Source organism: Drosophila persimilis, unplaced genomic scaffold, assembly GCF_003286085.1.
Source record: "Drosophila persimilis strain 14011-0111.01,24,50 unplaced genomic scaffold, DperRS2 tig00000000-arrow-pilon, whole genome shotgun sequence".
In the NCBI taxonomy this organism is placed as follows: Eukaryota; Metazoa; Arthropoda; class Insecta; order Diptera; family Drosophilidae; genus Drosophila; species Drosophila persimilis.
Genome location: NW_020825288.1, coordinates 11945682 through 11971228, shown reverse-complemented (window position 1 = coordinate 11971228; position 25547 = coordinate 11945682). Strand labels below are relative to the sequence as shown.

Below are 25547 nucleotides of genomic sequence, written 5' to 3'. Positions count from 1 at the left end.
GAATGAAATTATATAATATACAAAGTCTTTTTTAAAGTTTTTCTTTTTATTCATGGGAATTTTTGCTCACATCTTAAACATGTGCAAATTTATGGGCTTCTGCTTTTTGTGGGGGTCAAAACAGCCGTAAAAAAACCCCAAAAAAGAGACATGTCTGGGAGGTTTCTTCAAAGAAAACATAACATTTTAATAGTGGTCGACATTTTCTTGGAGAAACAAATTTTGTCACACCAAATAATGTAAATAAAGATTACATTCAAAAACATTAATGAATCTAAGTCCGATACCTTCAAAGAAATTAATGTTTTTGTTGGAAATTGTCGGGTTTCTGTCGGATTTCCTCTAAACCAACCAAATAAAAGCAAACAAACAATTTCTTGGTGACTTCCAATCCCCTGTGCAGCCTTTTTCCTTAGCAAATTTGTTAACACAACGCAATTCGTGGGCAAACATCTCCCTCTCACTCGCCCTCGCACTCGTCGTTCGGCCACAGCTTTTGTTTACGATCCTCTCTGAGCGTAAGCTTCCTCTCCCAGTAGGCACTCTCTCACCAAGCAGGCACGAGCAGGATGACATGGGGAGGGTCCAACCAATCGGCTGTCAGAGAGACAAGCGCTAGAAGGAGATGGCAAACGTTCTGCGTTCTGCTCGTCTGCAGGCAGAGAGATAATGTGGTGACGACGCGTCGCCACCTAATTACTAAATTCACGTTGGACAAGACACCCACACCTTTGCCTCCTCTCTGAGCGCAAAAATGAGCAAATGACAAGGATGAACAGACATAAACCTCTCTGTCTCTCTCGCGTGGTTGACATCAAGAAGAAGAGCTTTTATCGCCTCGCACGGACGAGTATGATCCTCTCTCAACACACGATCAAACACTGGGAATATTTTCGTGTTAAAATCACAAACAAACGATCAAATGGAAGGAAGGAAAGGAAACTTAAGGTCTACCAAGGTCGTATAATGCTGACGCGATGCCTTTTTCGATCGTTTCTCAGGGTTTTTCCCATAATTAATCAAAGCCTAAGCTTAGGCTCTGATCAAAGAGAGAGCGAGAGTGGTAGAACAGCACTGAGGCTTGAGTCATCTCTTTCTTAAGAAGATGTAAGCAAATAAGGAAATTATGCATTTACCTGCCGTCAAATGTAAATTTGTTGTCTAAGAGAAGGGGGAGTATTGGGATTGGGATTGGATGTTTAATGTCTGATTAGCATGCGGCTATTAATAGGAGCCGAAGAGCCGGAGACAGCTCTAAGTGAATTTGTGAGGCACGTAGGATTCGGTCTGTCCCATCAGGGCCATGGGGCTAGATGGATGATGACACTTTTCGGTTGGTCGACCAAGCCGCACACCGCACACCACACACAAAATAATTAGCAATGAAATCACGTGCAAGTAGCCGGCGGAGCTTCCACCCGGGTCTCGGGTCTTGCTGGTTTTACCAGCTGCCAATTTCAATTACGAGGCCAAGAAGCGAAAACTCTCTTTGGGCCAGGCCCAGAGGTGAGGCTTTTAAATGAGAGCCGTGACTAATTACAAATTAAATTGACAGAAAACGTGTTTAACGTGCTGCACATTCAGGTGCTACATAAATTATGAGCAAGCTTTAAGTTCTTTTTTTGTTCCTGTCATCCGCCCAGACATAAGGTCGGCGGTCGGTCTATCCCATAAGCCACAAGTCAAATGGTCAAATGCAGGTGTGCGCCGCCTGCTCGTAACAGTTGCATCCACAGACAGAGACAGACAGAGACAGAGACGGACAGACGAGATTAGCTGCTGCTCTGCTCTGCTCTGATGTTCTCTCTCCGTGCAACAAGTTAAGCCGCTGCTAACATGTTGAATGGTCAATGTTTTAGCTGTTGCACCTTTGACATGCATGCATCTGTATCTGCATCGGTGTATCTGTGTATCTGTGTATCCGTGTATCCGTGTATCCGTGCATGCGTGTGTGTGTTGGTGTAAGGTGTAAGCGTCTGTCTGGCTGTGACCCGAAAAGCCAACCAGCTAAGTCCTTACATCCACACAGATCTCACAGATATCACTCCGGTGCTTGGGATGCCTGCAATTAGCTGAATGGCTGGCCACATATGTTTTTATACCCTGTAATAACCATGCGGGAACGGGGTGTACAAATTTCCCTTAAACGAACGGCCTCAAACGATTCGGGGGATTTTCTATGATGAAAACCTATAGAAGTATCGAAATTATGGCCGATCTAGTGGCTGAAACTTTTAAAAATTGTTCATCTGGAAAACCATTTACCATCTTTATTTTTCTAGACTGAAAACTCAGCTTTGGGGTATGGATAGTTAAGGATATTCTCTACCAACTCAAAGAAATTCATTATAAACGAATAAAATTCACAAAGAAATACAAATTTTGTTCCAAATAAAAGAAGAGATTGGAATATTCTGGGATGGACAACTAAATACGGAATACCCCGGATATATATATATATAATTTATTGCATTGAAATGAATAATCTGCTCTGTACTGTTGCAACCTTCTTATAATCCACACGTGTTATTCTTTCCACCTATGTCATAGTCCCCCATGACTCGTACGCTCTCTCTCCCTCTCATTCTTCCTCTTTTTCTCTCACAGAGTAGCTTAGCAGCAAAGAATCTCCTTCGCAGATTCAATGCCAACATTTTTCGACGCAAAAACTATTTGAAAACAGCTAAATCCAGTATGTTCCATTATTCCCCCCGTTCCAATTCGCACACACGAATGTTCTGCTAATGGAACAGTGGCATTTTTATTAGAGGGTATCCTCTGGCCGACTCTGCTGTCCTTTGCTCGTTTCTTTTCTTTATTTTTCTGGTTTTAAGCTGAAATCTAATCCGGTTCATTTGCAGTTGAAAGCGCTTTCGCTTGTCTGGGCTCTGGGCTGCATGGGAAATATGGGAAATATGAGAATATCCATGAAATGAATAAAGCCAGCTTTTCGGTATTAAAAGGTGTGGGGGGACTCAGTTAGCTGGAAATTAGTTTATGGCAACAGCGAGCGAGCGAATTGATTGCGAAATCCAATTTCATAGAGTCAGAACCGCGTGGTTTTTTTTCCCCCCCGTTTTTCAATATATAAATCCACATTTTCGAGAGAACGAAAGGCACTTGCCTAATGCAGGTATTAGCCTGGTCTACAGCAGCAGGTAAGTGGATACTGCAATCCCTGACTGGCTGCTGCCACTCCTCGACGCACGCACACAATAATGGAGAAAATCAGGACACGGGGCACAAACACAAACAATCTCTCGCTTGCTGCAACGTCTGACACGCCTCCGACAGCAGCAGAAGCAGCTCATCCTCTCCGTCCTCCCACCAGAACATGGTGTGGCATGGTGTGGCAGGGTGTGTGTCGAGACGAGACGTCGCGTCGTGTAGTTTTAATTAATTTAATTTCACGCTCATAAAATGCCAAACAATGTGAAAAACTCACGCCACACACACACACACGAGTAGAGGCCCCACGCAGGAAAAGTTCTGAAAGTTGGGGCTAGAGATCCCGCATCTGTGGAGCACAGGTTGAACGCTTTAAACTTGTCCTGTCCGCCTGCATGCGACACGGAACGTAATTAACACGCCTCCACCCGGACGGGGACACACAAATTTCTCATAATTCAATTCCGGCGGAGGAAGGGCAGAGCCAGCGAATACTCTGTCCGTGACGGCTATGAATTGAGATCACTGACTCGACCGACGATCGACAGCAATTGGAGGCACTTAGCGCGTATCCGTGTCACTTTTGAGTGACTGCCTTTGTGGGTTAGTGCGACGCTGCACTAGTGCGGCACCAGTGGCACTTGCAACACGCGATCGACGGCGAGGGAAAGCCATCTAAGAAGGCCGCAAAAAAAAAAGAATAAACAATGTCATTTGGGAAAGGCAATCGGAGACGTTTCATTTCCACGGTCCCGCCCACAACAAGGAAGGTAAGGAAATCTGATTTTGGTGTTCCAGTTCCACCGTTCCGCCTTTTGTTGTCCCATTTCCACTGTTTCATAGGTTGGTTATCTGTGGAAATTACACCTACAATATAAAAACAACACTCATGATCCATTTCCACTGTTCCACTAGTCGGTTTTCTGTGGAAATTACACCTACAATATAAAAACAACACTCATGAACCATTTCCACTGTTCCACTAGTCGGTTTTCTGTGGAAATTACACACGCAACCTAATAAAACACAGTTATGATCCAATTCCACTGTTTCACTAGTCGGTTATCTGTGGCAACTACAGTTAAAACCTAATAAAACACCCCTTATGCTCTTTTTCCACTGTTCTCTCGTTTCATTTCACTGTTCCCAAGACCTTAATTGATTGAAACGTTGACACGCTGTGGAAATTACCCATAATCGAACGGATTTATTCGTTTCGAAAGGCACAAAGAGTTTTAATGAAAGCTTGAAGGGATCGCCGTGGCTGTCCTTAATTTTGCTCCATCTCGCACAGAAAACTCTAAGAATAAAGCGTTTACTGGCTTAAGAAGGAGTCCCTGCCCCTCAGGGGGGATCAATCTCTCCTTCACAGAGTGGCTTAGCTTAGGGAATCTCTAAGGGGCGGCTCAAAGGTGTCTCCTGATCTCTAAGACCATTGATTAGATCATATTTCTGCTTCCATCGAGAGCAATCACAACCTTCTACCTGGAATTTTCCTCCTATATTTTTCTCTGAAAGAAAATAAGTCCCCACCGTAGTATTGCTTTTTCTTTGATTCGATCGACTAGTACTATTTCTGTGCTCTGTTTCGATGATGATGTTGTGCTGCTGGCGTTCAGATTTGTCAGTGATTTGGTCTGCTGATTCGCATAATGAACACACACGGAACACAGCCACGGAACGGAATGGAATGGAAAGAGGGCAAGAGAGAGAGAGAGAGAGAAAGCCCCCCAAAAATAATAAAAACCAAATCCCAATCTCAATTCGGTTTGCCCCCAAGAACAGAACAACATTCAAAGGTTACCAAAACAACAGTCGAATATCTTATAGACAATCCGAAAGATCTGTGGAATCTGAATATCGGATGATCGGATGATCTGCCAGCGGTTGGCGGGCTGATCTTTTGCTCCGCTCCGTGCATAAATATTTAGCTGATGTTTGCATTCGGGAGAGGGTAGAGGACCCCTCGCCATCGCGTGAGATCTCTGGATGGATGGGCAGGCAGGCCTGATGGATTTCCGTCTGCGTCTGGCTTTTGTTTATTTGCTCAGCGACTTTCGATGTTTCGTTCTGCTGGTGGGAGGAGAAAACACATCTACAGAGTGGCTGGCTCTGGCCCTGCCCCAGTCGCCGAGTGACTAATGAGTGCCCCAAAAGGCGTGGCACTCGCCCGAGACTCGCCTCAGAATCTCGTAGCTCATTAAAGCAATTTTCTGATTAGCAACGCTGCCATAATTTATAGTTTCTATTTGCGGTCAATTAAACATCCATCTTGGCGCGCTCTGATAACCGACAAAAAAAAAAAAGGGCAGCAGCGATGAGGTTGCAGGCCTTTTGGCAGGCGTCCAGGCAGGCGGCATCCACAAACTAAGCAGCTATGCGGCCACCATGCAACCTGTTGTTGCCTGGCAGTCAGGCAGTCCATCTTCCCTTCATCCGAGATAGAACGTGTCTCTATCCCTCTCTGTTTTCTCTGTCTTGCATGGAAAATGCTACACATTTCGGGCTGGCAAATCACGCAAATGAAATGCACAAAATATGCGCCATTTATAACATGCCCCAAGAGTCCCCTCCGACCGCCCCGACCCCCAGGCATGCCCTGTCTCATACTTTGTAGAACGTGTGGCAGGCAGGCAGGCAGGCAGGGAGGCATGCTGCCTAGAAATGTGGCAGAAATTATGAGGCAACAGGCAGCAGGCCACAGGCTGGCAGACCACAAAGAAGACGTTGCCGTTGCACCCGCCAAGAGTCGAGGCTGCACCACCCCCCTGCCTCCCTCTCGCGCTCCCCCTGGGAAAGCACCCTGTCAACCCTGGCCACACTCAATTGCGCGCTAATTTAGCGCAGCTCGCACTTAATAATTTCTTTTCATAATTGAGTGCAAGACGGAGAAGAGATGAGCAGCAGCGGAATGGCAGCGGAGAGCGTAAGAAAGTGGCAGGGAAAGGCGACGAGGAGATTGCAATGGATAGCGGGAAGAGAGAGGGTTGCAGCGGGGGGTGGGGTGGGTGACCACTGAAGAGGGTTGCCAGGTGAGTAACCCAAAAAAAAAAACAAGAAAGGAACAAAATTTGGTACTTGAAAATGCAAATTTATGTTTTTTACATTTTTGCAACAAGTTTGCAGATTTTTTAATGTTCCACTTCCAATGTTCCAATTAAAAAGGAAGCCCTTGAGTGGCCTCCTTCCATTGTTTACCCGTGAATGTTACATTTCACTGTTCCATGGATACTGACCAAGTCTCACCGTTCCACTAACACTATTACATTGCTCTGCTCTGTTGTCTGCTGTCTGTTTAATTATAGCTGTTCCATTACGAGTGTTTCAATTCCAACGTTCCACACTGTTCAAATAATGTAGATATTGACTCGCTGTAGAAATTGTACCATTATTGAAACTGTTCCAAAGGGAAATGGAACATTTGCAATGGTAGTGGAACATTGAAAGATGGCCATTCGTACTAATCCACTGACACTCGTGCATTATCTTTGTTCCATAATATATGGCCTATTGTCTGCTCTATAAAGCTGTTTTATTACACGTGTTCCCATTCCACCGTTCAACATTGATACAAATAATGGAAATAATGACTCGCTGTAAAAAATGGTAGGCTGGGAATGGAACATCCCCATTTGTAGTGCTACATTGAGGAGGCTCCTCCATTAATACTGATCCATTATGATCGATCCACTGGTACTCTGGTACATTCTCTTCGTTCCATAATACAATATGTTCCACTGTGTCTGTTCAGCTATGCATGTTCCATTTCCAAACTGTTCCACTATTCTTAGAATGGCTAAAATATTGACTCACTGCAGACGGAATGGGAATGGAAATGGAACATTTGCAATTGTAGTGAAAAACTGAAGAGCGTTCATTAGGGTCCAACACACATATCTTTTTTCCATAGTATTTCTGTTCCATTACCCATGTTCCGGTACCACTGCTCTGCATTTCTTATAGTGGAATAATATATTGGAAACAGCGTACAATGGAAATGGAACACTCGCAATTGTGGTGCAATATTGAAGGTGCCCCATCTATACTGACTCATTATCACTGCTCCCCTGAGGCTCATATCTTTTTTCCATAATACGAGTATGTCTGTTCCATTACCAATGTTCTGGTTCCCCTGTTCCACACAGACCTAAGAATGAAAAGTGCATTATTCTATGGCCACCAAAATTGAATTTCCCCCCATCGAATGGCCCACATTTCTATCGAATTCCCGGTGGAATACCACATGTGGCACATGCAAAAAAAAAAACTCCTCCATCCACCCTCTCGAGTGTCATTTAAATTATCAGCAATCATACTCGTACGATACGTATACGTCGGATAGAGTGTGTCTCCTGCTATGATCGCTGCCACGCCGTGACGCGTTGATTGAGCACAACACCCAGTCCCTGCCCCTGCCCCTGCCCCATCGCCTGCCCCCGCCCCTGCCCCAGGCCTCTGCCTTTGTCGCTGCCAAAAGAGGGGGCGAAAGAGAGATTTATGACAGGCATGCAACTCTGCTTAAATCACAATGGAAAACGCTTTGAAGTGGTGCCCAAAAGAATGGCAACAATTAGTGGCAGATAATTAGGAGATACCGGTGTTGCAGCCCCTCAAAGAGTAAGGATATCCAATGGGCCATCGATCCTCTTTGTTTATCCCCTTTTGTGGCAGAGAAAGAGGCGCTCCAGAAATTTGTGTGGCAATTAATTTGCAATTTGCAATTTGTGCGGCCTATTGATGACACTTTGAGCAACGACCTAATTGGGCATCGGTTGCCCTCTCGACCGCACAAAAACAACGCAACAAAAGGAGGCAGACACACACGTAGACCACCAGCAGGAGGAGGAGGAGGTGGTGGAGGTGGAGGAGGAGGAGTTCTCTCAAGGAAAAGACATTAGGAAACATAATGGCGTTTGTCGATTAATCAACTGTCTAAATAGTTGGTCTGCAGAGGGAGGGAGGGAGGGAAGACGGGGTCCTTGTGTTCCCATCATGACCACCCCCTCCCCCTTCCCCTCTCTCCCCTCCCCTTGCTCATGAGTGGCCTTTGTGGCGGGCATAAAAATGCTCAACTGGGGATTAGCAATTTCTCTCGTAAATAAATCTCAATTTATATGAAAATCGATTACGTAGCGAATTTATTAATTATTTAAAAGGTTCCCCCCCCCCTAACCGAACCCCCCTTGAGAGGTAATTAATAAATAAATTATGGAACTTACGTTTTCTTTTTCGTCGTAGTGGAAACTTACCTGCAAAAAGATACAAAACACAAAAAGGTTAAAGGTTAAATTGGGTTTTATTTTATTTTTTGTCGCACATAAATTATACAAAAAAATATGAATAGAGGTTTTTTGAAATTGAAAAACCATCAAGGAAATTGTGGAAATAAATCACGGCCCAAAAGAATGCGAAGAAAATTAATTTTCATGGGGTTTTTCTTCGCTTTCTTCTGCTGCTGCTGCTGCTGTTGTTGTTGTCCTGCGGCTACAATTTATTAGTGTCAAAAGGATACTCCTGCTCCTCCGCCACCCCCCCGTAACCCGGTGTGCAACAATTGATAACGTGTGTCGTGGCGGCCATTGTGGCACCGTCCATTGTGCGGGTGCCTCATAAGTCATTTTCTGTTTCTGGCCAACTCAAATAATTCATAATCGATCCCCAAAGGTCCCCAGACTGTCGCTCGTTCTTTGGAGTCCCCTCCCGAGAGGCCCCCCTGCCGCTCTCTGCGAGTTTGCTCTGGAGACAAGTTGGTTGGGTCTCAGGACTAGGCAAAGCGGCACAGAGTCCAACATTTACTTATGAAAATCAAAGTGGATGCCACTCCGGCATGGGGCATGTGGCATGGGGCATGGGGCATGTGGCACAGGCCACAGGTAATGGCTGGAACAAGACAAACACCGCACGCTCGCTGAATTTCTATTAAGCCAAATAACTCAAAAGTAATTGCCCGGGCGTTTGTCGAATTGCACTCAGCTTTCGCCTCAAAGGAGGAGAAAGGAGGAGAAAGGAGGCGCCTCCCCCACCGTCGTCTGTGGGGGATCATCAATATGTGCTCCTTAATGGATGCTTAAATAAATTATAACTTCAAATTGCGATTGCTGGCTGTGTGGCTGTGTGGCTGTGTGGCTGTGGGGGGGCGAGGGCGAAAACTAACTCGACTTGTGGCAGTTGTGGCACGTAGCAGCAGCTAAATACATTACACGCTCCGACTGCAGTTGTGCGAAAATATTTACACGCGATTCCCTTGCCCCCGAAACTTGCTTATTCTTGTGGCAGGAGGGCGGCGGGCGGCGGGCGGTGGCCAGAGAGGGGAGTGGAGCTAATAGCATTACATTTTTATTTTTGCAACTCTTTCAGGCGAGTGGAGTGTGGAGTGTGGAGCGTGCCACTTGCAACGCGAGAGTGAGTGAGAGCTTTTTGATTAAAAATGCATTGATGTGGAAATTAGTTTTTGGCGTAGCATACATTCGAGGGCTAATTGTGGCTGCCGCAAACACAATTAGCAGCCGCACTAGGACACCCCCAGGACGCCCAAAGACAGATCTCTCTCTCTCTCTCTCTCTGTCTCTCTCTCTCGCTCTTTAAACAGATTGCACTCGAGAGCAGCAATCGTTTAGCCAGCAAGACTCCAACGTGCTGCAGTAAAAGGAGGCAGGCACACAAGTCTTGCATACAAATTGCCACACAGACAGACACAGAGAGGGGGGGGAGACACCCCCTGCAGTGGGTCAAACGTGAGCCTTTCAAAGGCTAAATGGACAAGGCTTCATGCCCAGAGAGGGAGGGAGTGGCGCCTCATTCTGGGGCCTCATTCCGCCTGTCAGAAAATATCTTGAATTATTTGCCGCTCAAAATATTGGCTAATTGATGGCCCAGACATGCATCCGAATACACGGTTCCACGCCGTTTAATACATCATCAAAATTTCACGTAAATTAATTAAGCTCTTTCCAGATACAGTATCTCTATCCCATGCTCGATTCTCTATTCTCGATTTTTGCTTTGTTTTGTTTCCGTTTTTACGGCGCAAGATTTATTTTTGGTTTTTCGGCGTCAAGAAGTGCATAACTTGGCCACGCTCCAACCGAAGCGAACAGCCCCAACACTCGGCCCACGCAAGAAAAGAACAAAAAGAACGGACCAGAAGGCTGCCTGCCCCGAGCGGTGGCAAGCAAGGGGGTGGGGGTGGCACAAACGAAATGTTTAGATATCCGTGAGAGCTATTTAAAAGGCATTTTTTATGAGCAACAAGTGTGAGAGAGATCAAGTGGACAAATAACATGCGACTAAAATATTAAGTATTAAATATATTTTATTGTATCTATGATGCGGTGTCTGCATCTTGTTGTATCTTGATGTGTATCTTTACAGTGCGTTCCTAAAATATGCATGTACATATATACGGATGAAGAGATACGTTTCCTTAGCAACGGATAGGATTTTATAGGAAGGAATAATTGTATTTTAGGATTGACCAGGATGATTGACCGATTCTATATCGTATTATAGTAGCTTTATTCCATAAAAAGGTTAACAACCGATCAGTGAAATAGTTACCCCGTAGAGTACTCGTTGTAGTGTATTCGTTGTAGGTCACTCGTTGCAGAGTAATCGCTGTAGTTTACTCGCCGTTGTCACCTACGCCTTGTTGCTTACTCGCTGCAGTAATCGTTGTAATCGCCCGTAATTTCCTTGCTGTGGGTTAAGTTTAGTCTCTTTCGCTTACTCGCTCTAGGGTAAACGCTGTAGCTTACTCAAAGTTATTTACTCGTTGTAGAGAACTCGTTGTAGAGAACTCGTTGTAGAGAACTCATTGTAGAGACCTCATTGTAGAGAACTCGTTGTAGAGAACTCGTTGTAGATAACTCGTTGCAGAGAACTCGTTGTAGAGAACTCGTTGTAGAGAACTCGTTGTAGAGAACTCGTTGTAGAGAACTCGTTGTAGAGAACTCGTTGTAGAGAACTCGTTGTAGAGAACTCGTTGTAGAGAACTCGTTGTAGAAAATTCGTTGTGGAGAACTTATTTTTAGCGTATTCGGGTATATTACTTTTTGTAGCTTACTCGCTGTATATTACTCGTTACTTAATCGCTTTATCTGCATCAATCGCTGTAGCTGTGTCTACTTTTCTGTGCAAAACGTGTATCTTATACGCTTATACTCTACATCTAGCTCGCTGTATCCTACTCGCTGTATCTTTATCGCTGTATCTTACTCGATGTATCTTAATCGCTGTACACTATTCGCTGTAGCTTACGCTCTTATAGCTTTATTTAGTTCTGATAATGACAACATATCGAATAAGACCCAATTGGGAATACATATAAACCAATATATTTTTTAAATATATACGACCTTCTCTATCTTCTCGCTATCAACCGCACTGTACCATCTCCATGCCAATTTCCCACATCTCATAAAACATATGGCATATTATTATTTGTATTTCAAGCGGCGCCTCTTTGATTTGTTAAATGGGTTCAAAAATGAAAAAATTAAAATAAAAAAAAAGCCATCCCCAGCCAGACATTAGCCACTTTGTGTTAGCCACATTAATCTTGCCATCCCGTTCAGATTAGCCAAAATATTATGGTTTTCCATTCCCCCCAGCAGAGTATGGCTGTCGGCTCTTGGCCATAAATCTGGGCCATAATTATGCCACTAAAAATATACAAGTTGTTGCATTGTTTATACACGCCACACAAAACCACCGACACCCAACAGCTACATGCTACATGCCACAAGAAGAGCCATAAATTCGCCTGCCGTTTCCGGTGATTTGCAAAAATAAAAACCCATTCAAATCGAAATCAAAATCTTTATTCAGGCACCTTTCGGGCACCCCAAAATTCATCTTCGGGTCCATTTAAGTAGGTGGGAAATAGTTTTGATTAAGAGACAAATTTATAATGGCCTCAAAGTGACATTTATTTCGTGCGTGATCTTAGATCTTAGCGGAAAACATTTATCTTCATCAACAAATTCGTAACATGAGCAAAATTCATTTCTGTTTCCGCTTCTTTGAGCAGATTTTTGTGTATTTTCCATGCAAAAACTTCCACTAAATGGAGTCCCACATTCCAATTTGCATTTATTTTTAATACAAAATTAATTAATGTGTGAATTTATATTCCCATTTATTAATTTTGTCTAATTTTAATTTTTTGTATTATTATTTTTTTTAAATTAATATTTTATTTTATTTAATTAATAATATATTACTTTTTTTATTTAATTAATATTTTATTTTATTATTATTAAATATTTTGGTGACATTTTTAGTTTTTTCATTTGAACTGTTTCAATTTTTGCTTTTTCCTGTGTGTTTTAATTTTTTTATAACATTATATTAATTTAAATTTTTTTTATAACATTTTGTTAATTTTAAATTTTATGTATTACATTTTCTTAATTATGTTTTTTTTTATTAATTTATTTATTAAATTGTTTTTGTAAGATAGAAAGCATTTGAAATACATTTTCGGGATGTGAATTTTCCCTAAATATTTCCCCTAAGCGAAAGGCGAATGTGTTGCTAGTGGACCGGTGGTATCGCTCACGAGTGAATGATTCCATCTTTTCCGTGGAAATGCATTCATCTAAGACTCTTTGCTTCATACTTGATTAAGAACACATGAAGTGAGGGAGATGGGAAATAGAAAAGCAGACGGAAACAGAGACCGAGACAGAGACAGCATGCCGCGTGCCACAAGATTGATGTCACGATATCGTGCCATAAAGTGGCATCATTCATAGAATGATTCACAACTTGAAAAACTTTCTTTCATTTCTTTATTTCGTGATGAATCTATGTGGAATTGCGGGACCCTGTTCTCTAAATTCAATTAATAAAACATTACCGGACGGACCAGCGACCATAAAAGTTGTTTGTACATTAAAAATGTGAGGAGGGTCATAAAACGTGCAAATGCAACACCAATTATTCGGAGGAGGCATAGGGACATGCCGGACAAGTCGTAAACCCCACATGAATTATATATATTTTGATTTAATTTCTAGGGAGATCGGGCGGGGGGCGGCGTCTACATCATTCATAATATTTCATTAGCGCTGAAAATGGACTTACACGACGATCAAGGAGCCCCATTAAAACGTCGCCAACTATTGACTTATGACCGACAGGGGGGGGGGGGGGGGGGGGGGGGGGGGGGGGGGGGGGGGCACCCTAAAAATGTTGTCCCGAGAGAAACATGAAAATGAAATCAAATCGTAAATATGTATGTATGTTGTATTTTTAGCCAGAAGAACTTTTCAAGTCAAAGATTCCAAGGGAGATTCGTTAGTTTCTTTAGTTTTTGGGGAATGCACAAAAGATATAGCCAGAAAATACAGGGAATTCTTTTGGGTTTTCGGCAGGCGCATTTCATCTAATGAACACAGAGAGTCTGCTGGTGTGTGCGCTGGTGTGTGAGAAATTGAAACTTTATTTACTGTTAATAAAATACAATCGAAAATTCATTTATTTATCTATGGCACGCTGAGAAATTGTAGCGCAAATATTTGCAATTCAATTGCAGCAGCAGGCAGGCAGGAGCAGAGGCAGCAACAACAGGGAAAGCAAAATCAAATCGAAATAAAATACAAATATCTCTAGCATATCTCTACCTCTCTCTCTCTCTCTCTCTCTCGCTCCGAGGCTGGCAGCAGCCAACATTTGACGAGACTTTTGCCATGAAAATCATTCGGACATTTTAGGGGAAAAGCGAACAGACGGCTACCCAGACGGAACCAATAACATTTATATACCCATTTTTTTTTGTTGTTTTGTTCTGTTTTGTCTGCCAAACAAATGTTTAAAACTATTTGTACATTTTTGTGCATTTGTAAAATTGTTTGCATTGACACTCGAGTTTCGGACGGCTCTTAAATCTACACAGGAGTAGCACTAAAAGGAACTAAAAGGCTGTACACGGAAAATCTGCATTCGTTTGACGCCTTAGAACACGGCGGCACGCTGTCTGCTTTACTCTTTTCCAGCATCTTCCCCTCTCTTTTTGCATAATTCTAAAAGCAAAAGGCTGCTCCGCGCCGTGCAGTCTTATCTCTTGATCTTCGTTTCATCAGCAAGCATTGCTCCTCTCACGCACTAAAAGCCCTCGCAATGGCTTCGTTCTCTTGCTCTCTCGGCAATTTCTTGCATCGCTCTCTCAGCAGCAGCAGCAGCAGCAACAACCATGCGAGCGCAGCGGAGTTTCACTTTGTTGGTGCTGCTTTCTGTACTTCAGCTTCGGCTGCTGCTCGCATGCCTTTGCTTGCCATTCAATCGCTCGCTCAGCAACAAAAACAACTGCCTGACGCGACTCTCGCTGCCAAGCTTCGCTCTCAGCAGAAAACGAACCAAGGAAGAACGGAACGCAACGGGACTCCGCTTTGCTGCATAGTTTCTGTCTTTGTTTGGATATTCCCTGCGAATTTCTGACTTAACGACTTTCAGATACCCTTCACTAGACATATTTTCCAGAAATTATACATGTGTATGCAGATGTGTTTTCAACTGTTGTTCATTTTATAGGCTTTTCTTGTTCTACAATAGTTACAATAATAAATATGAGAATTTTGTATGGACTTACAGCTTGACTCATATTCATGCTAACAAGTGTGTCTGGGGTGGGGGCCCTAGACCAACCACAAAACAAGAACAAAATTTACCTAAAACGAAAAATAATAAGAGCAAAGGAGAACAATGTTTTTTGATGGTTTTTTTTTTTTGGATACGGGCACAAATAAAGGATATCCTAAAACTATTTTATAAAACTAAGTACTTTATGGTTTAAGGAAAGAGAAGAAAGGGACAGAAATAGAGCGGGCAGAGGCAGACAGAACCCGAGAGAGATCAGAGATACTTCCGCTTCCAGCGGCAGCAGCATCAGCAATTGGCAAACTTTTTGTACATTTTCTGACCTTATTTACACAGCACTGTTTATTTTCCTTTGTTCATTCGGTCTTGTACTCGATTCCCTCTCTCTCTCTCTCTATCTCTCTCTATCTCTCTCTCCTTATTCGAAACGTGTAAATATACAAAAGTTGGAGGCTGAAACATTCTTTTTTAAGCGAAAGCAAACACAACACAGCACAAATTAATGTGATAAAAGAGAAACTGATGAGAAAAAAAAATTCAGACTAAATAAATTAAAGCAGGAATGTAAATAAGTAAGCAGAATCGATTGATTGGATTAAAAGATACATGCGTGTATTTTTAAGTACTTTTCGGGAGATTAAAAAAAGAAACCATCATCATCTAGTATATTTAAGTCATATTTGAATCATATATTATGTAGGTTCCAAGAATTTTACAATACAATTTCAAGCTATTCCAATCCAATTCAAAGTCGCAAATCAGAAATAAAAAATATAAGAAAAAAAATCAAGGAAAAAAAAGTGACCTATTTTTACAAGAGGTATCCCAGAGCAAGATAAACCAATAATAAAAGCATTTTTTTTTTTTTAATAAATGGTCTTATAACTGCAGTCTAACTTCCATACAACGAATCTCAAGGGGAAACGTAATACCGAAAACCGAAACGTAATACCGAAAACCGAAACGTAATACCGAAAACCGAAACGTAATACCGAAAACTCTTAGTATAGAATTGTTTGCAGGAACATAGAACATTGCAGTGTTCTGGAAATAAATTCAATATATAGAAAACTTCGTTGTATGGAATTTCGTAATAGAAAAGTTCGGCTGTACTATTTAATTTTTATATTAAAATCGTTTTTTTAAATTTGAAAATAAAAACATATTTCAGTTTTTAATATAAAAATTTAATAAATAAAACTATGAATTATTTCTGATATTAAAAATACAAATCATAAATAAAATTTGTATTTCATAATTTTTTACTATACAAATTATAGTCCCTACACTCCCGTTACGATCATTAAAATGTTTTAAAGACTTTAAACCAGTTTAAAGTGGATATAAAAAGAAATGATGGACAAATTCTTAGGCCCAAACACAATTAAAAACTTTAAGAAATAAATAAACGTCAACACAATGCTAATACAAATAATTTGTATTAAAATCTCACAATAAATCCAAGAAAATTCCTGGGGTTCTATTTTATAGAGTCATTATAAATTATAAATTAATTATAATAATTATAAATTAATTATGTTGGCCCATTCCGTTCCCATTATAATCTGCCTTTTTTAGTGATTCCTTCCCCAAGTGCTTTCCCTGCAGTATCTATGCCCAAAAATAGATTCCCATTCACATGGCCTCCAACCGTCCATTCATGGCTGCTCCGATAAGATGATTCACGAAAACATAATCAAACGAGCAAAAGCAACAAATTTATTCACACGACTCTTTACAGTAAATTACAAAACTCTCGGCAAACAGAAATCTCTGTATGTCGGCAAAAGGTAATTTGCATAGCACACACACCCATAGATACAAATGTATCTGCTAGTTCTGTAATCGTGTGTCTGGTTCTGTGCCTCGTATCTCGTATCTCTCGCTCTGGCTAATAAATCGCTTATCTAATTTGTTGTTATTCACCTTAGCCCCGCTTGTTGTGGGCCAAACAGCAAACAAAAAGACCATGCAACACACACACACGCACACATGCACATAGTATAACCATCTTTATCTAAAACATTCGCTATATCTTTCTCACTCTCTTTCACTTCAATCTTTCGCTGCTAAATGGCACACTTAAAATCTGTGCGCCTGATGTTTTATTGATTTTTACGACCTAATGAGCGGGGCAACAAAGTTGCCTGGAATCATAATTTATGAAATTGATAAAAATCTGTCCTACGATTACGGGTGTGACAGGGAAAGCCACTGGCTAGAGGGAGAGAGAGGGACAGCATATGCTACGTGGGTGACCGACGGACAGCTGATGTCATCATCATTCTGATGCCTTCTTAGCGCCGGTTCATTGTCTGCTTAAGTGCAGAGACAGAGATAAACATAGAAAAAACTTCAACCCACAACTAAACAAAAAAAAATCAGAGAAAAAAAATACCGATAGGTTCCAAGAATCTATGTAGGTTTGAAGCGAATATTCTATACGCTAACAATCGTACTTTATTTATTTTATTTATTCATTAATTATTTATTTATTATTTATTTTATTTATTATTTATTTTATTTATTATTTATTTTATTTATTATTTATTTTATTTATTATTTATTTTATTTATTATTTATTTTATTTGTTATTTATTTATTTTATTTGTTATTTATTTATTTTATTTGTTATTTATTTATTTTATTTGTTATTTATTTATTTTATTTGTTATTTAGTTATTTTATTTGTTATTTTATTTACTATTTATTTTAATTATTTTTATTTATTATTTATCTATTATTTATTTATTATTTATTTATTATTTATTTATTTATTATTTATTTATTTATTATTTATTATTTATTTATTATTTATTTATTATTTATTTATTTATTATTTATTTATTTATTATTTATTTTTTAAGGATAACAACGGAGAAGGAAATCGAAAAAGAAAGGGGGAGAAGGACTTCGATTTCAAGACCAGAGCATTGAGAGTCCTACAAAATCAGAAACCACAAATAACCCATCAGCCAAGGTGACTTTTCCACTGCTCCATAGTTTACAGGGCAACAAACTGACTTTTTTACGAATTTCCAGCTTCTCCTTCAAATAATAGTGCCCTCCTCTGCAAGGGTATCCAAAGACACAACCAAACCGAAGCCACTTCCAACAGTAGCCCGCCTTCTGTCGTCTGTTTGTGCGTGTAAATATTTATCGTACTATGAATTTTGCTGTTTATTTGAACAAATTATGAACATATTTGATTTCGTACACATCTCTCGCTTCGTCATGGAAGAAACCGCAGTAGAGTGCAAGGAGACAGCAGGGAAGGAGAAAGAAAGTGAAGAAAGTGGCCCTGCGCCTGGCTGCTGGCTGGCTGGCTGGCTGGCTGGCATGATGCCCAATTTTGGATGACATCCGAGAGGATGAGAAGAATGCCAGATAATCGAAAGATACTTGGTGGGGATTGGGGATTGGGGATTGGAGACTGCGGACTGGGTCTTGGGGCGCATGCAATGCCAACAATCTCAATTATTTAGCTAAAACATGTGTTAGCTGTGCCATCGCCTGCATGCTAGGCAATCCGTCAGATACGATAGCTCTCGTAGGGAAATGCGACGACAGACGACGAGAGGACGGACGGACGGAGGGACGGACGGAGGGAAGGAGGGGCGGAGGGGACACGGTTTCCATCGTGTTAGGCGACGGGCGGCCATAAGTCAAATTGAAATCTTGTCAGCAGACCAAGAAATGATCTCTCTGAGAAAAAACCCGTCGGCCCGTCGCTAGAAATTTCATTTATTTGCAAAAAAAAAAAAAAAAAAATTTAAATAAAATGAAATAAATTTAATTAAAAGTAAAAAATCAAAAAAAAAATACCAAATAAATGCCAGATGCAACAAAATGTTGCAATGAAGAAAGGAAATATATCAAATATCGAGGAAAAATTCCCTTATAGCCGGAGCTTAAAGAACGGCAAACTATTCCACAATCTAAGGATTTTGGTTTAAACATGTCAGGAATATTTGGGATGAGATTTTTGGCATTTTCCGGCAACACTTTTAGCCCCCCACATGCAACACACACAGTGGCACAGACTCCTTGACCGAAAGGCAGTGCATTATGGAAAGAAAGAGAAGAAGAAAGAGCTTAAACTTCATTTAAAAGTGCCACTGAGTAGAGTAGAGAGTCCTGCCTGCCACACAGGAAGGACAGGCAGGCAGGCAGGCAGGCAGGCAGGCAGACAGCAGCAACAAGAGCAGTGGATGAGGCAACATGAGCATCAGTTTATGGCCAGGAGCAACCGCAGAACAGAAATATTCAAGCCAGGGCCAGAGAGGCGCCCCACAAGCAACAACAGCCGTAATATAGCTCCTCGAGGAGATGCAACAGTACACAAGCGACTCCAAGATGCAGCAACCACAACAACAGCAGCAGCAGCAGCAGCAGCAGCAGCATGCCGCATGCAACACATCCCATGAAGAAGCGGCTAACACAGCACCAAGATTGAATGCAATGCATAAAAGAGCCAAATTCCATGCCACAACAAAAACAACAAGAAGGAAAATTGTACAAGGAAATGCGCAACAAACACACACACAGACACACACACACACTGCGAGGGGACGGAGACACGCCAGACGGCGGGGCAGATGGAGGCAGGCGGATGGATGCCAATCCTCGACAAAAATGCAAACCAAAGACAAATGTGGGTCGAAAGCGCAAAGTGCAACAACTCGCACGCAGCACAAGGAGGCACCCAGACACAGACGCGAGGCACACGGAGAGAGGGGGGCGGGGGACGGCGGGGTGGGGCACGGGTGCAGGCAGGAGGCAAAAGCGAAACAAAGACGAAAACCAAACCACTTTTTTGGCACTTGCTCGACGCTCCATCTGGAGATTTTGCAACTTGGACGTTGCCTCGTTGCCACAGCCTCCGTTCCCCCCCCCCACCGCAGCGCCAACTGCTGCTGAAGCTCCTTGTCGTCGCGCTGTTGTCGTTGTCTGTGGAGTTTTTCGGGGGCTCCTACTCGAGGAACGGCTTAAGTGAAATTTAATGATATCCTTACGGGCCAAGTGTTGGACCAAGGAGACGCCACCCAACAGGTGGCCGTGGCCGCACTCTTTGCAGCAGGCCGTGGGGACGGAGGGACAGCGGCTGTTCTGCTAATTTGTTGCATAAAAGTTTACTGATTTTATTGCCGATAGTTTTTTGGGAGCAGCAGCTGCCAAGTGGCATTAGCACTTACATAAGTGCACAGTGGTGCCGCATTTGGTGGAACCAACCAGCCAAGTGGCCTGGAACATTAGTTTATTTTATTTTATACAAAAAGTGCAGGGTGGAATGATGCGTTAATTGAAATAATTATCGAAAATTAATCGATTTATAATCGAATTTTTTAATATCGAATTTTTCGATAAGTATCGACCAAATTGTCTACCAAACTTACACGATTCGTTCCTACTTAAAGTTTTGTTTAAATTCGTAAAATTTAAATAACGCAAAACTCCAATTATAGCTGTTATCGATAATTACGCGATTTGTATCGAAATTTGTACCTTTTTATCGATAATTTATCGTTTCGATTATTTTTAAATTAACTTCAACTAATTTTTATAAAGTAATTAATATTTTATCGATGTTATAGATTAACGGTTATTGATTTTATCGATAATAAATCGATTTTAATGCAATTTTATAGCTTTGTATCGATAATTTATCATTTAAACTGCTTTCAAATTCGCTTAGAAACAAAATTTTATCGATTTAGAAACCTGCGTTTGATTTCTACACCAAAAAAGATATGGAAAATATTTGAATATATCAATAAATACGCTTGAAAATATTAAATCAGCTATATATTTTTTAGCAGTATCCCAAAGGTAAAACCGAGAATCATCTGCGAATGTAGACAAAACCGTGGTGCTAGTAGTTCTTCCATCCCCTAGACCATAAATCAATGTAATATTTTGTGCTCGGGAGAGGCTTTGAGTGTTTCCTTATTCCCTATGTAAGCGCTTCACTCGTTGCATGTCTGCATGCCGCACTCGTGTGTACATTAATATTTCATATTCATATAAACTCTGGGGGCAAATTGGCCCAATGCTTGGCCTGGTGCGTGCGTGGGCGGGCCGGCAACCACCGCATTTCTAATGACTTGTTCTAAGGTGATGATGTCGTCTCGTTGTCGCTGACACCCACAACGTGTGGAGCGGCGGAGCAGTACAACAGTTTATTTCGTTTAAGAGCAATTGAAATAAATTTTAAGGCAAATTGCCTAGGAAAAAGGCAGAGCAAAAGCCAGTCCGAGTGAGATTTTCGTCTCGTTTTGGGGGCTAATGTCCAAATGCACTTAGAACCGCTGACAGACCCCCCCCCCCCCTGCCCCTTCCCCTTTCCCCACACATTTCCATAGTTCTAGTGCCCCGAAACTCCTTCCCTGCCCCTCGACTCCACACATTTCCCATGGCTCTAGTTCCAGTCCCTGTGCCACACTCGAGAGGGCTGTTCCAAGTAGTGCCATCGCAATGGGGAAACGGGAGCCGCGTGGGAGCACAGATCCGATCCATGAGATGCTGCTGTTGCAGCAAAACTCGCCAAAAATTCATTCGACTAAAGTTTTTCTGTTGCTCCAGAAAAATAAATACATATAAATATCGCGTCAGATTTTTAGCCAGAAAAGCAGCAAAAACAACAAACCAAAAGCCACAGTGGCCACAAAAAACAAAAAACAAAAAATAAAAAACCAAAAAACACAACAAAAACTTTGTTGACAGAGCGACAAAATTCTTGTGGTTTCTGTTGTTGTTGTTGGTTTTTTTTCTTCGGGTTCCGCCTCGGGGGTTTTTTTTTGCGTTTGCGTTGAAGTGCATTTGAAAGCAAAAACAAATAAATAAATACATAAAAATGGTATCAAGCTACAAGATACATGAGCATATAGATACATATACATAGAGATCTGCGTTTTTTTATGGGGGGGGGGGGGGGGGGGAACTGTTTTGCAGCTAAAATTTCCACTGAAATGAAATTTGAAACGTTTGCTGCATCGCGAAGTGGACGGATGATTGAGTGGCATTTTATGATTATGTCAGAGAATTATGCATCATGAATTTTTGTTTAATTTCAAGCTAAACAATCAACTGGATATTTATTCCTATGAAGCAGTTGGAGCTCTGGAGTTTTCACAGCTAAAAAGATTCCAGGAAGCATAGATAATACACATTTCCTAAAATTAATTTAAGACCTGACTTTAATCGATCCAAGAGTATGTTTCAATCAATTACTACTCGGAAAAGCTTATAGAATTTCCATAAATAGTTCCGCAGAAAAAAAACAAAGAATAAACTTAACATTTCCCTGGAATAATCAAGGAAACCTGGGATTGATTATGGCGGTAGCTGGGGAGAGGGGATGAACCTCCAGCTAGCCCTCTCGCACCTGTTAAAGGTCCATTGTGGTGCCCCTTCTCACTGCCTAGACCGGGGAGAGCCAACTAGTGCAGATTAAGGACAGTCCCAAGCGGAGACTTGAATGAATTTCGGCAAGATCCCTGGTTTGTCGGTGAGAAAAGGGGCTCCCAGAAGCCGAAGTCTAGGATTTTCCAGGGTCGGGCAGTGCCAGAAGAAATGGAGGACCGATTCCTCCTCTTTTATTTATCACGACAGCTCCTGCAGAAGTTATTGTGAGGGATTGACAGTCCTGAGACGTGACTGGCAATCCGCCAGTGTCCCGGGATGGCCTATAGAAGAGCTATAGAACACTATTAAACAGATCATATAGTTAAAAGTAGTTAAAGAAGAACTCTCTTAGGAGTAAACAATCTCCATTGTCATGTTTCCGTTTATTTGAGATTCATTCTGCCTCTTTTTCCCTAATTCCCTACCAATTCCCTATTCAAAACTCTCCCAAGTTTCCATTTCCTGGGTCATCTTTCAACTCTTTATCTTTTAAAGGAAAGGAATCTCCATTTACTTGTACTCCCAGTCGCTGCAACATTGCGTTGCCTCCCCACAAAGTCAATTACAAGCACATTTTGACAGGGAGCTCACGCAACCACCGAAATGCAATTGAAATTGCAATTGTAAGACAAACTTCAAGTGCAGCCAGCAGCTGTTGCCCCATTCCATGGCCATAGACAAGGGACAAGGACAGGGCCAGAGACAGAGAGAGGGCCTCTTGGAGAGTGGTAATAACGATGTGGGTGTCGCTAAGCAAGCAGCTTGCACGGAACGAACCACCTCTTTAAATTCCAGAAGCAGGCAGCAGACAACCTCTGCTTAGCATGCAAAGGAGGTCGAACTGTCTGTCGGTCTGACGTCTGCGTATAAATGATATGCAGTGCAGGAATCAAATGAAAAAAGATGGAACAAAATACGAGCATATAAAGAGTCGAGTGGAGGAAGCCAAGTGAACGTCAACGCACTTTTGCATGGCCAACGAAGGCGAAACTTTTGAATTCTAAACTGCGTTTCATGGCTATAGGAGTGGATAGATATCTACTTGAGTCAGTGTTCAATCAGATCTAGTCCATTATTCACTTACGACAAAAATACAGACAGAATGGGAATGGGAATAAAGCATACCTAATAAAATGATATTAAAAAATGTGTTAATTAGGTAAATTATATATTAAAAAAGTATAATAGACTAGAGAATACAAAACAAAATTTGTTATTACAAATTTTAAATTAAAATAATTTAACATAACGAAAAATTTTAATTTAATAAGTAAACATTTTTTAAAATAATAAAATTATTCTAAAAAAATGTGGAAATAATAAGGAAAAATAATATTCAAAACAAAAAATGTGGAAAAAAAATTGTTCCAAAAAAATTTTCAAATTAATTTTAAAGAAAATTAAAATGAATAAATTTAGAAAAATTTTTAAAAATTAATTTAATTTTGAATAAAATTAAAAATAAATAAAAAATTTATTTTAGATTAAATTTAAAAAAATAATTAACTTAAAATAAATATAAAAAAAATTAAAAATGAAAAAAATAAATAAATACAAAATGTAATTAAGGATAAGTTTAAGAAGACAAAATTTAATTTCGAATAAATTAAATGATACCAATATTAATTTCAAATAAATTACAAAAAAAAAATCGAAATTACATTTTTAGTTTAAAAAAAAAAGTTAATTAAGTGGATAATTATTTTATAATTAAAAACTTAATTTGAAACAAATTAAAAAATGAGATAATAAAAAGTAATAATATATATAATAATAATATATAATAATATATATATCTCACAACGAAAGAGTACAAAAAGAGAATCGATGAAAGGTGCACTGATTTTCGTAGCTATCTTCAGAGATAACTATCTTGCAAAAGGACGCCTCACTGTAGTCCTCACGCCTCACTCTGTTTCCAGTTTTAATTGAAATATTTATGCATATTTATTTGCGTTTCCTACGCTCAACTGCCTTACAACTCCGATCGGCACTGTATGCGCTGAGCAAACAAGAAATATTTTTTAATAACTGCCACAAAGCAGTGGCTGAAAGGAAGCTCTAGGAAATGCATGGATGAATTTATGAGACGATTTAGGCCCCCATAACCCACCCCACCCCCCTTAAAATAAAAGGGAACATCCGATATATCCGTGAACACGAGTGTGTGTTGTGTATAGCGTTTTATGTGATAAGACTTTTGCCAGAGATGATTTACTCACCCAATTTAGAGGAGCCCACGCATGTGGGGCCGCTTTCAGCGCTGGCGCTGCCGCGATAAACGATTGTTGCTGCTCGATAACAACGATAAACGATAAACGATTACTCTACTACCGGAAAATCGAAGCACAAGAGCACGGGTACGGGTACGGGTACGGGTACGGGTACGGGTACGGGTACGGGTACGGGCACGGGCACGGACACACAAATGGAAATTAGGAAACAACTTAAAATAGAAAACACTCTGGTCCGAATGGGTTTATTTATAGATGTATTCTGGATTTCCGTTTTCCTTTCGATTCGGGTGTTATTTATGTGAAATTTATAGCCTACAAAGATATTAATTTCGCCGGTCAGGGAGAGCGGGAGAGTCGAGGGGAGATTGCACTCTAATAAATTTGCATTTGACATTCGCCCAAAGGCTCGGGGATTAAGATTTCTCTCGGGTGTCACATTCGGTCTCAACAAATAAGACTTTATATCTTTTTGATTATTTCTCAAATACAAATACTACACAAACACTACGGATACGTATATCTGTATCTTCTGTATATCTTAGGCGCTGTCGAAGAGGCTACTAAATAGAGAGAGACTTTCTTTCGCACTGCACACGACCCACGTACGCGGCGGTGGCGGCGGTGCTGTGGTTGCGGGGGTGGTGCCTGCAAGAGTCGAGAAAGAGAACAGAAAAACAATTCCGATATGAGACAACAGGTTATTGTTTATATCAATATATCTTCGGGATAGATCGGGGTTATATATATATACACATACACGTACTATATATATAGTATATATTGATAATGCCAGGCATGATCATGGCAAAGCTAGCAACAGACAGAAGATAGAGATAGAAACAGGGGGATAGATAGAGAGAGAAACAGGGGATTGATAGATAGACAGACAGAAACAGGAAAAGACTTTGACTTTTTATGGGAAAAGTTTTTGTTTAGGAAAACTGCGTGTTTGTGTGTTTGTGTGTGTGTGTGTGTGACACGAGCCGCCGCCGCCGCCGCCGCCACAGGAAAATTAGGTGAAAAATGCACTTTAATGGGGAAAATGGGGAAAAATGGAAAGTGGGAAAAATATCCATAAAATAAAAGTTTATCCAAGCAGCAGTGCGGCAGCAGCGCAGATATTTATAGAGTCTCCGTGTG

The 25547-nt window shown here is 41.0% G+C and overlaps 1 protein-coding gene across 1 annotated transcript in view; it reads right to left on the bottom strand.

The window, feature by feature from the left end:
* The window catches only part of LOC6588054 (polypyrimidine tract-binding protein 1), a 151161-nt gene extending 136324 nt beyond the window's left edge, over positions 1 to 14837 (bottom strand). Inside the window, exons 1-2 of the mRNA XM_026990999.1 lie at positions 14759 to 14837; positions 8388 to 8417 (exon numbers count right to left, since the gene is read on the bottom strand). Of these exons, the coding sequence (XP_026846800.1) occupies positions 8388 to 8417; positions 14759 to 14776 (48 nt within the window). The 5' untranslated portion in view covers positions 14777 to 14837. The remainder of the gene's footprint in view (positions 1 to 8387; positions 8418 to 14758) is intronic.
* Positions 14838 to 25547: the final 10710 nt, after the last annotated feature.